Source organism: Drosophila willistoni, chromosome 3R (assembly GCF_018902025.1).
Source record: "Drosophila willistoni isolate 14030-0811.24 chromosome 3R, UCI_dwil_1.1, whole genome shotgun sequence".
NCBI lineage: Eukaryota > Metazoa > Arthropoda > Insecta > Diptera > Drosophilidae > Drosophila > Drosophila willistoni.
The window spans coordinates 23,803,474-23,814,441 of NC_061086.1; the positions used below are offsets into that span (position 1 = coordinate 23,803,474).

General features: G+C 38.1%; 2 protein-coding genes across 4 annotated transcripts; both read right to left on the reverse strand.

Annotated features, from left to right (window-relative positions):
• Positions 1 to 1,528: 1,528 nt before the first annotated feature.
• LOC6647172 (serine protease grass) lies at positions 1,529 to 3,422 on the reverse strand. The gene is made up of 6 exons (XM_002070092.4): positions 3,296 to 3,422; positions 3,038 to 3,210; positions 2,748 to 2,961; positions 2,630 to 2,678; positions 2,378 to 2,571; positions 1,529 to 2,313 (listed from the first exon to the last, which is right to left on the reverse strand). Exons 1-6 carry the CDS (start codon positions 3,366 to 3,368, stop codon positions 1,889 to 1,891), a joined length of 1,128 nt encoding a protein of 375 aa, XP_002070128.1. The 5' UTR covers positions 3,369 to 3,422; the 3' UTR covers positions 1,529 to 1,888.
• A 527-nt stretch (positions 3,423 to 3,949) lies between these two features.
• Positions 3,950 to 10,741, reverse strand: LOC6647171 (NADP-dependent malic enzyme). 3 transcript variants are annotated; one of them, XM_002070091.4, is made up of 7 exons: positions 10,470 to 10,741; positions 8,036 to 8,225; positions 5,971 to 7,020; positions 5,756 to 5,908; positions 5,393 to 5,687; positions 5,200 to 5,328; positions 3,950 to 5,120 (listed from the first exon to the last, which is right to left on the reverse strand). In XM_002070091.4, the coding sequence occupies exons 1-7, from the start codon at positions 10,484 to 10,486 to the stop codon at positions 5,086 to 5,088; spliced, it is 1,869 nt and encodes a 622-aa protein (XP_002070127.1). In that variant the 5' UTR covers positions 10,487 to 10,741; the 3' UTR covers positions 3,950 to 5,085. The 3 variants fall into 3 exon arrangements, with proteins under 3 accessions (XP_002070127.1, XP_015032876.2, XP_046869556.1); XM_015177390.3 differs by having other exon boundaries at positions 3,950 to 4,332; positions 5,164 to 5,328; XM_047013600.1 differs by lacking the exon at positions 3,950 to 5,120 and having other exon boundaries at positions 5,156 to 5,328.
• Positions 10,742 to 10,968: the final 227 nt, after the last annotated feature.

The window sequence follows — 10,968 nt, forward strand, 5'->3', positions numbered from 1 at the left end:
TTTTATAGCTTACATACAGTTAAATGAAATACATATTTTACTTGTTAAAATTTTAATTTTTATAAAGAATGAGAAAACAAATTAATCAGAATCTGATGAATCGGAATCATTAAATGCATTACAATTAATGAGCAAGCCAATAACGGCTTCTTAAAATTCTTGATGTTTCTGACAAAGATGTTATAAGGGGATCAGATGAAACAAATAAACCGTTCATAACATCTTCCATAGTATTTCTTCTATTATATTTACGTGTATGGTGTTGTCGAATATTCCGAAAATCTTTATTTCTGGCTTCAAAGGCTTCTTCAGACATCATGCCAATAGGTAGTGCTGCTGCTGAATTTCTGACTTTCTATTTTCAACCTCCAACTTGTCTTCCTTGCGAACTTGCCATTTTTTAATTAACAGCTTGTAGGACATACATATGTATGTTGCATTCATCGAATCTAATCCATTTTGAAAATGTTTGTACCACAAGGATATGCACTATACATAAATATCAAAAATGGGCTGAATCCGTTTGAATACCGCTTGTTATATACAAGTTGGTATAACCTCAAAACTACATTTCAAATCACTATTTTCATTTACTTCAATATCTTATTTACACGTAAAAAGACAGGTCACACACATACAATATTATGTATTACATACCTTATATAAATGATTAAATAGATATTGACACAATAAACCTTAATATACATATTTATTAATTGAATGGATTCAAAAACACCACAAAATGAAGTGAAATTTTCTCCTGCCACGTGCCAAAAGCTCGCAGCTGATCAGTAGTGCATCTAAATGCTCTCACGAAAGCTTTTTCAAGCTTTGCCAAGTGTTGCCAAATGAGGGAGAAAACAAAATTAATGCATTTTAAATAAGTTAAATTTGACTTATATCCCGCTAGATTGCTCAGTTGGCCCACTGTGCAATGAATTATAATCTTAGCCGAGGCAACCAAAATAAAAATGAAATTGCCTTGCTTCAATTAGCCCCAAATCAAATAATGCCGAATCAGAGTCTAGTGACTGTTTCAAAAAGTCTTTGAAGAACAGATTTTCCTTCCTCAGGATATCTGATGTGGCTTAGCGCTAACAGAAATCCCGTTAAACCGTTTAGTTTCCGAGGCGGCTTAGCTGATTATCATGAGCTAATTTCCATTGTCGATCACGAATAGAACTTATTGATAACCTTTTTACTCTATATAGTAGTTATAGGCTTTTGTTTACTTTACTTATTAATCAAATCGCAGCAAATAAAACTTGTTTGATTTTAATTTTAATCATAGCTATAATCATATGACACTCTCTGATTTAAATAAATCCAATTTGATGAGTATTTTTTAATGTATATTTAGATATTATAGAACAAATTCCAATCAGGACATGGCTTCATCTGTAGGCTAAATATGAAAGTATTTAGAGGAAACAAAAAGTCCCAATCTTTGTTACTTATTGAACAAGTGAAGATGGTATTGTCCATGTCAATCTACCTTTACATACCTTATGTTTAATTATGTTTTAAATTTTAGTGAGTAAAAAACAGCAGCAACTTTTTATTTTTAAGAGAAGCATCTTACTTTAGCATTACTAATACAATGTATTGCGCAATATTGTATTAAAATTTATAATTTCAATATATTGCTTAATAATTGTTTTCGATATTAATTGCTTATAATTAAGCAGAGACTAAAGTAACTTGTCGATTACTCATCCCAAACGCGGGAAGACAGACAGTTAGTGATGAAGTGAGAAGTCTCATTCTAAATGCATTTACAAATATCGTATATATACTTATGTATGTATGAATATATGTGTATATTTTGTGGCTTAAACGTTAATAAGGAGATACAAATAAATTTGATTGCACAAATGGCATGCACAGTTTAGAGTCCATTGATTGCCATGGTGTCGGTTATCCATTGGACATATTCGGCCACATTTGTATATAGTCCGGGCAAACTAATTTGTCCACACGATACCACACCCTGGCTAACAATGCCAAACTCGACCATTCGTAGGGCATATTCGCCCAAATAGGGAACTGGGGCCTGCAATGGTCCGCCAGAGTCCCCCTTGCAGGAATCTTGTAAATCGCCTCCACCCACACATAACTGACTAAGAGGCACTGCACGTCTATAGGCCTGAGAGCAGGCTGAACGTGGCTGAATTGGCACATTTGCCTGCAGCAGAACATCCGAGGCAGAGCCATTCTCGGTGGTGCCCCAACCGGTTACAAAATATGTCTTTTGCTTCTCAGCTTCTTGCTTCAGTTCATCCGTAATGGGCAAACAAATGGGTTTGATGTGCTCTGTGAAAGAAGGCATCGGCATTAGATGACAACCCTTTTGGGGGAGTGGAATCTCTCAGCTTACTATCAAAACGAGCGCTAACATTCAGACGCAAGAGGGCAATGTCGTTTGAGACAAGTCGTGGGTCATATTCCTCGTGAAGTAGATACTTCTCAATGCCAATATCCTGGACTGGCGGAGCGCATTTAGTTTTGCGTCCTTGCTTCCGGCAATCCTCCGAAGTTGAGATTTTGTGTTCGCCCAATCGAATCTGATATCTACGTGGAAAGTCTTAATTATATTGTATGTTGAGGCATTAGAAGTTTTATGGCTTACAAATCTTCTTGAAGTCCATGTACACAATGGGCAGCTGTGAGGATGTAGCCTTTATAATTAAACCAAAGGAAGAGAAATAATTAATTCCAATAACCAAATAAGTCTGATTGGCACTCACGTTCTGAGATCAGAGCACCACCGCAGAGGAAACGCGGCTCTCCAAATTGATGATAACGCAACAAAGCCATCCAAGGACGTGACGAGAGTTTCACCTCATAGCCGTTGGCCACACGGGTGTCGAGATAGGAACCGCATTTGAAATCTTTATCCATAAACAGAGACATCACCTTGGAATTATGCTGGATTTGGGATTCAGCACAGCAAAAATGTCGCTGCAGCAGGAGAAAAAATGTCGATTAGAAAACTAGTTTTTTACCGCCGTCCTATCCCGATACGATGAGAGCTTACAATGCCATTAACTTCTCCACAAGAAGCCTTTTGCAAATAGTTAGCATAGTCAGGTGCTACAGATATTCCAGATTTTTGAGCACTCACAAGACGCTCTTCCACATCCTTGCATGAGGTATAAGGCAAACACTGACCCCCATGGCCATTGGGAGTAGTGCAGGCATCGGCATAGGCTTAGGAGGGAGGGAGAGCAATATAATTAAAAAAATATAATTAAAATAATGAATATGCAAACGATTAGCTGGAAATCTATCTTACCCGCTCGAGCCGATTCTATGGCAAACAGAAGGGGAACAGCTAAGGCGATGAGGAGGCAATTGCTGCTTATCATTTTGAATACAAAAAAACCTGATCTAGATTCAGTGTTCTGTCCCGAATGATGCTCCAAACTCAACTGGGAGAAACTAGACCTGAGCTCACAAGTTTTATGAAACACTCAATGCCATCGAAAACAGAGAGAGAAAGAGAGGGAGAGACAGGGAGAAGGAAAGAGAGCAGCAGAGAGATGATGTATAATCACTTGTTGAGTTTTCGGGATTTTCCCCCAAAATTTGCTGGTTAACGTGTTTTTCCGACAATTCCATTTGATCGAAAACATAAAACATTTGTACTTTCAGCTTTGATTCTTGGTTTGCCCGATATCTCTCAGAGAACTGAGAATAAAGCTTTAGCAATAACAAGTTGCTCTTTGTTGGATTCTAAAGCTTTCATTGAACTCATCTTAGATAAGACGCATCGAATCTGAAATACCCTGAACTTAAGAACAAATGAAATCATTTTATTTAACTTGTTCATTTCATTTTATTGTTAACCGCACTTTATCATTATCATCATCATTATCATCATCATCATCATCATAATCATCATCTGGTAATTGGTTTGGTTGGATCGATTAATTAAAGTTGACTTTTGTTTAACCATAAATTATAACAAAGCTATTTAATTGCATTAATAAATATCAGACATAGTTTAACAACAAACATCATCTTGATCATTTTGTGTATCCCTATAAAACAATTGTATTGTATATAGAAACTATATACGTCTACAAGTTACATACTCGTATTAAACTAAAACTCATTACTTAGATAGTTAAAAAACAAAATTTAAAGGTTAGCAGCTGCATTTGTAAGTTAGTTTTGTTTCTGGTTTGGGGTTTTGGATTTTCTCTCACCGTTTCAGTAGTTGCTGTCATTAGCCAATTGTGCTAGATGGTCGATTGTTTTTTTTTTTGTTTTTGTGGGGTTGCAGGGGGGATATTTGAAGAAACTATATAATTTCTTCTTCTTGATTTTCTATAGATGGCAACGAAAGAAACATAGCAAAAAAATATATATATATATCAATTGTTTGGATTTCATGTTAATATTTGGATTTTTTGTTTGTTTCTTAGCCTCGTCTAGATCGCCGCCTTCAGAATTAGTTAGTTTGAAGCAAAAGATAAAAATAACTAAGAATAGTAGTAGTATGTAGTAGTAAGAGAAAGGAAACAGAATAACTGCAAAGCCAATTGTGGTTAGGAACAGCAAATTAAACATAGCACAAAGCAAATAGTTATTAATGGGATAGATAGATACATTATTAGAATACTGCGTCGTTGGGTTTTTTTATAGTCTCGTCGATGTCTGGGCGTCATGTCGACATGTTAACGTCATCATCAAATGTTGTCATCACATTCGATCGATCACAAAACCATAAACATTATAATTTATACAAATTAAAACATTATAAACATAGATTCAACAAGTGCGTAAAATTAGAAACATAGTTGGAAAATACATATAATGATCATTGCGTTGCCTCTGTGTTTTTTTTTTTCTGTAACGTTTTCTACGAGTCACGATATTGTTAATCACAATGGTAGCTCGATGCTCGGGGCAACATGACGGCGAACGAATATAATCAATCGAAGCAGTTGAAAGTTGTCTATGTTCTAGAGGCTTGGTTAGTGGCTGGATAGAGTTTTGGTGCTGATGGTGTACAAGTACGATAAGTGGGTTAGGATGCAAGACAGAGTGGGTGCCATCAACGTGAACTTGAACGCTTGCTTATTTGATGGCGGCAATTAGCGGGCTCTCATCTCCTGTAAAAATAAAATGTAGAGAAAAAAATTGCATGTTATTCACTTTTTTTTCCATAAAGTTTGGTGGGGACTAATTCACGAGTCTTAATGTAGGGCATTCGTGGCCAGGTCCAGGTCACAGGCATCGATGTCTCATAATTGAAATTGTACAATTGATCCTCCAGCCACTTGCGTTTGTCCTGGGGTTCTGGATAAGTAGACGCCAGACCTACAATGCAACATCACAAGTCAGAATCAACTCGAAAGTTAAAAAACAAAAGAGCTTATCTCACCATTGTCATAGGCACACTTTGTTACACCAATGGCTATGTTCATGGACACATCACGGATGCTTTGCAGAGGAGGGTACAACGAACCGCGCTCAATATCGCTGGGCTCAACGAAATTGGCCAGCTCTTGGGCGGCAATTAGGAACATTTCATCGGGAATATGGTGAGTTCCAGTGCAGATAACACCCAGACCCACTCCGGGGAAGATGTAGGCATTGTTGCCCTGACCCGGATAGTAGGTCTTATCGCCCATTTTCACTGGTGGGAAAGGTGATCCAGACGAGAAGATCACGCGAGCCTATGACAGGAAGAAATTAAATTCAAATAAAACTCTTAACATGTAATAATCTCACCCAATCTACTTACATCTGTATTTTGGTATGCCTCTTCGGCAGTACACTCTGCTTTGCTGGTTGGATTCGAGAGAGCAAACACCACTGGCCTATCGTTGTTATCCGCCATGGTGCGCAGAATCTTGGGTGTGAACAGTCCAGCACAAGCCGAAGCACCAATAAGCACCTAAGATGCCAAAAGATAAGTATTAGCTTTATATATCACGAAGATTTCCATGGAATACTTACATTGGGTTTGATAGCGGTCACAATTTCCTCCAAATCGGCCATGGGTTCGTGGTTCTTGGCATAGTTAACCTTGTGGCCATCTAAACTACCAACTTTGCGAGTTGTAGTCAAAAGACCATCAATATCCACCATGTAGATCTTGCTGTAGGCCTCTTCAATTGAAACGCCTTCCGCCACCATGGCCTTGACAACTAAATCGGCAATGCCGATGGCGGCCTCGCCGGCTCCGGCAAACAAGAAGGTGTAATCCTTAAAGGACTTTCCGGTGATGCGTTTGGACGCATACAAACCAGCCACAGCCACAGCGGCTGTTCCCTGTATATCATCGTTGAAGGTGCAATAGGTGTTGCGGTATTTATCCAGGAATCTAAATGCATTATGATTGCCAAAGTCCTCGAACTGGATCAGTGTGTTCTGGCCGTAGCGTTTGACCACTGCCTCCATGAACTCATCAATAAAATCATCATATTCCCGTCCCACGACACGCTTTTGACGCAGACCCACATATAGAGGATCTTCCAGGAGATCAATATTATTGGTGCCAACATCCACCACAATGGGCAGGCACTGATGCGGCTTAATGCCAGCCAGGGCAGTGTACAAAGCCAGTTTACCAACAGGAATGCCCATGCCACAGGCCCCCAGATCGCCAAGACCCAGAATACGCTCGCCGTCTGTCACACAAATGGCTCGGACATTTGGCTCGGGCCAGTTCTTCATCACATCAAAAATGTGTCCTCTATCATTGAACGTGACAAACAAACCATGCGGACGCCTATAAATCAAGCCGAAACGCTGGCAAGCCAATCCCACGGTGGGAGTGTAAACAATGGGCATTAAATCCTCAATGTTCTCCGATAGAAAGCGGAAGAAAAGACGCTCATTACGATCGTGCAGATCACTGAGATACAGATACTTGTTCAATGGTTCCGTATACCGATTGACAGCAATCTTGCAGAGCTGCAGCTGCTCTTCCTGAGTCTTAAAACGTGCCGGTTGCAAGCCATGAATGCCCAATACCTGACGTTCTTCTAGTGTAAAGGCCAAGCCCTGCAAAAGATAAAACACAATCCTTATCAATTAAAATTCCATCACAAATAAATACTAATAATTCCTTGCATTAAACAATTAGTGCGTTGTCGAAATAAACCAATTTATATTAAATTTCTGCGAATCCTATCTATAGACTTATTGTTAGTGACGGAATAGCCGAGGACAGAAACCCACACTTTTAGGGGCCCTGCATTCCTCTAAAGAAATGTAAGAAGTCTCAAAATAAAAAGGTGTCATTTCTTGTTTTTGTGGTTAAAGAGTATTCAGAAGAACTCCAAAAACTTTACTTTCGCTTTACTCTAAAAACCTATAACTTTAGAAATCTGTTGTTCTGTCAATTTTTTACCAATTTCTAAAATTGATATTTTAATTTCCCAAGTGGAAAGTATTTTGTTTATTTGCATTAACACTTTGATAACTAACATTTTACCCGATTTTTGAGAAAAACGGTTCGAACTTTATCTTCTTTTTTTAATGCTTTAATGTCATTTAAAAGTTTTTTAAAATTAAGCAACTTCTCTTTCTCGGTTAAAAATAACTGCTAAAAGTGTGTTAAAAATTTTTTTTTTTAGTTTCTCCCACCATTTACATTGCATATTTCACTTTTTCTTTTGCTGCTTTTCTTTTCAAAGTAAATTGATACCAAATATTTCATTTCATAGCTGTTATTTCTCTTAGAATGTTTAGTCTTAAAGTAAGTCTTAAGTAAAGCATAAATCGCTATAGGCCCTTCGATGGCTAAATCCGACACTGTTTATTGCTAGTAAGATTATTAATCTAGGGCGACTTTTCGCACAATATTCTACACATAAAATGGAGGCTTGCCTGTAGATGCTAAATAGTCATCAATGGGAATATTTTATCGAGTCGTAGATGATTTTTTTTCCTAGGCAACAAATAAACGTGACAATCGTTTTTGCACTTATAATAAATAAATTTTTTTTCACTATCAAAACTTACATTTTCAAAAATTCTATAAACTTAAATTGTTAAAGAAACTCCTCAATCTTACCTTATTTAATCGAGGATCGCGTATGTGATCGATGCCACGAACTTGAGAGGGGCAGATGATATCGCCCACCACTTCATGATAGCCTCGTGCCGTGCAGAGGGCCAGAGCCGAGTTGGCTGCTGCCGGCGTTGCAGTTGCAGTCGCTGTCGCCGTGCCGTTGCGGCACAATTTGCTGAGATTTCCGCATATGCTGCATCAAACACAGGGAAAACAAATTGATAAAGTGAATTAAACAATTGCTATCAGATAGGTACATAGGTAGGTGGTCAATTCCAAATGTGTTGACAGTGTTGATAAACGTAAGTATAATAGACAAATGGCAAAAAAACCAAGACCAAGGTCAGAGTCAGCTGCTTTTTGTTTATCACTCACTGCCAGAGAACTAAGCCGCATTGTTTACAACACTCTCCCCCAGCCCCCTCCTCTATGCCATTAGATAAAAAATAAAATAAATAACTAAAATGTTTGGCCAGCTGATAAAATACCCTAGAAATGCCACATAAAATATATAAATAATTCAAATTGTTTAGATAAATGTGCAAAACTTAACTCGAGCTATTCATTTTGCAATTTTTAAATGCTAAACAACTTTTATGTTCCCGTTTAACTACCCCAACCTCTAAAAAGGGTATAGAATAAACAATAACCGAGATGGATAGCAACGAGTCGTATACTTAATATACAAACTATTTTACTTGGTGCTAATTTCCAGAGCAGAGGAAAGCGTGTGACTAATTTCTGCTGCTTTGCGGTAACATTGATGAAATCATGCTTATACATATGTATGTTAGATGGGCGGGATTATATTATGGTGACGTTGATGGCAATATCCATTAGCATGCCGCATGACGTGGGCCATGGGGCTTGATTTGATTTGATCGATTCGAACTGATCCCTCTTGTAACTAGTGAGGCGCGCGCAAACACTTCTAATTGATAATTATCAGAGACCAGATAGTGTGAGTGGGAGGGAGGGAGGGGAATTGTCATCCGTCATTTCTGGTTACTACTTGTTGACGTATGCATGCATGTATGTACATACATATGTACACTCACATGGGCCGTGCGAGTGCTAAATTATTTGGCATATCTAGAAAATCTACACTCGTAAAATGAAGGCGGTTAAAAGTAACCGCCACTCACTGCCACTGACCAGGCCCCAAAAAACAGAGACCCCACGAAGGCAACTCATGAGCTTTCTGCGTGAACAGAATTTCCAAAAGTCAATGTACTCTTACGCAGAAGACCTAAGCGAAATGGTATTAGGAATTGTGTTGTGTTGTTTTTTTTTACATTTTGGCTAACGGTTAGGGCGAGAAAGAGATAAAACTATCGTGGGAAGGGAAGTCAAGGCCGTAGTAAGAAATTAACAACATTAACTGATTATTCAAGGCTCATAAATTATATCTAAGAACATTGTTATTTAAGAATTTCGCCCGTCCTGATAAGCTAATGGGGAAATAAATGTTCCATCATAAGTTTTAGTTCACTTCCGCATAGTTTTCGTATTTATCGTAAACGTAATTACTTTAAATAATATATAATGTATTTGGAATTATTAATGGTTTAGCAGGCCCCCGTTTCTTTAGCTAACAAATGCTCTCTACGTCCATGATGTGGAAGCTGCGAGCAATTTGAAACTTTTTTTTTTGATGAACTTGGCAAAGAAAAAAATGCTTACAAAAGCACAATATGTATATCCCACAGTCTTGCAAATACATACATTTTTTTGATGGTATATACAATTAAAATTAGATTCTTTTGCCAAATGACTTGTCTATCCTATCCATACATATGTTCTATATGTAGATCTCTGTCCATGTCCATGAACGTGAAGGTGTCGCCTTTTATCCAAGCGCGAAAAACAAAAATTCTCTGCCCCTGGTGTTTCTATTGATTTTTCAGCTGTTTTGTTTTGCTAACAAACTAAAAGTATGTAAGATACATACACACAAAATTTTTGGCATCGACAAAAAGCGCATTTGAGCTGTCAAGAGAAGCATATCCGTCGTCTCCCCGTTCTTATGCAATGATTAAAAGTGAAATTGGAAGAAGAAAAAACAGTCAATAAATAGCTCTATAGCAGCCAGATGCCGTGGCTAGGTCAATGCCAGGCCATGTGCGAATCTCTTCCTTTTTCCCTTTGCGCATGAAATCGAAAGCTTTGGTAGATGGGAGCAGGGGGCATTTGCGATGACGACGCCTTTTGGCGGCCTCTCGTCTGGCCCCGAGGAGTCTCCGAATTTGCGACTAGGTCACTGGGCAAACAGCTGGCCCAGACCATGTCCGTATGTATTTCTGTATGTCTGTCATGCAGAATTCGTTGCATAATGCTTACATGCTGACAATGATGAAATTCATATCCCTTTTATACAATCCCAACCCCTTATTACCGATTGTTGCTGGCTCGGCGTTTCTTCGGAAACGCTACTTACCTGGGCCGTGAGAACATTTTGCCTGCTGCTTTTTGTATGCTTCTTCGTGAATTGCTTTTAATGCGTTAACTTCCTGGTAAGGCAATTATTAATTTATGCCTTTATTTGTAATTTGCTTCTCGTTTGACACTTATTGCTACCTAGGTGATAATACTATATGTGTGTTACAGCAATGGGCTGGATAAGCTACCAAAAGCCACCCTAATATCCCAACACGAAAATAACCGACTAGTGGCGACCGCGAAAGCACAACCGCCTACTTTGAAAATAAAAACAACACTGAAAAAAACGGCCACATAGCCCAGCGAACATATTTTAAAGTTTGTATAAAATAACCCAGCAGCCATATTAAAGCATCGCAATAAATCGTTGTCACATTATTTTATCAAAGCTTAAAGCATTCGTTTCTCATTGGGGCATAGAAGAAAGGTTTTTACACTTGCACTTTTAAATCATTTTTTAATTGCTTTTAAATCATTTTTTCTTCTCTAGGCTTATT

What these genes read in the sequence shown, in the direction of transcription:
- LOC6647171 (XM_015177390.3), bottom strand. An exon ending in TGACCGCTATCAAACCCAAT is followed by an intron (nt 5,909 to 5,970) that starts GTAAGTATTCCA and finishes TTGGCATCTTAG; the next exon opens with GTGCTTATTGGTGCTTCGGC. An exon ending in AAAGTGTGCCTATGACAATG is followed by an intron (nt 5,329 to 5,392) that starts GTGAGATAAGCT and finishes GTTGCATTGTAG; the next exon opens with GTCTGGCGTCTACTTATCCA.
- LOC6647172 (XM_002070092.4), bottom strand. Translation starts at nt 3,368, where the DNA reads ATGATAAGCAGCAATTGCCTCCTCATCGCCTTAGCTGTTCCCCTTCTG. An exon ending in CATAGAATCGGCTCGAGCGG is followed by an intron (nt 3,211 to 3,295) that starts GTAAGATAGATT and finishes CTCCCTCCTAAG; the next exon opens with CCTATGCCGATGCCTGCACT. An exon ending in TGTTAGCGCTCGTTTTGATA is followed by an intron (nt 2,314 to 2,377) that starts GTAAGCTGAGAG and finishes CTTCTTTCACAG; the next exon opens with AGCACATCAAACCCATTTGT.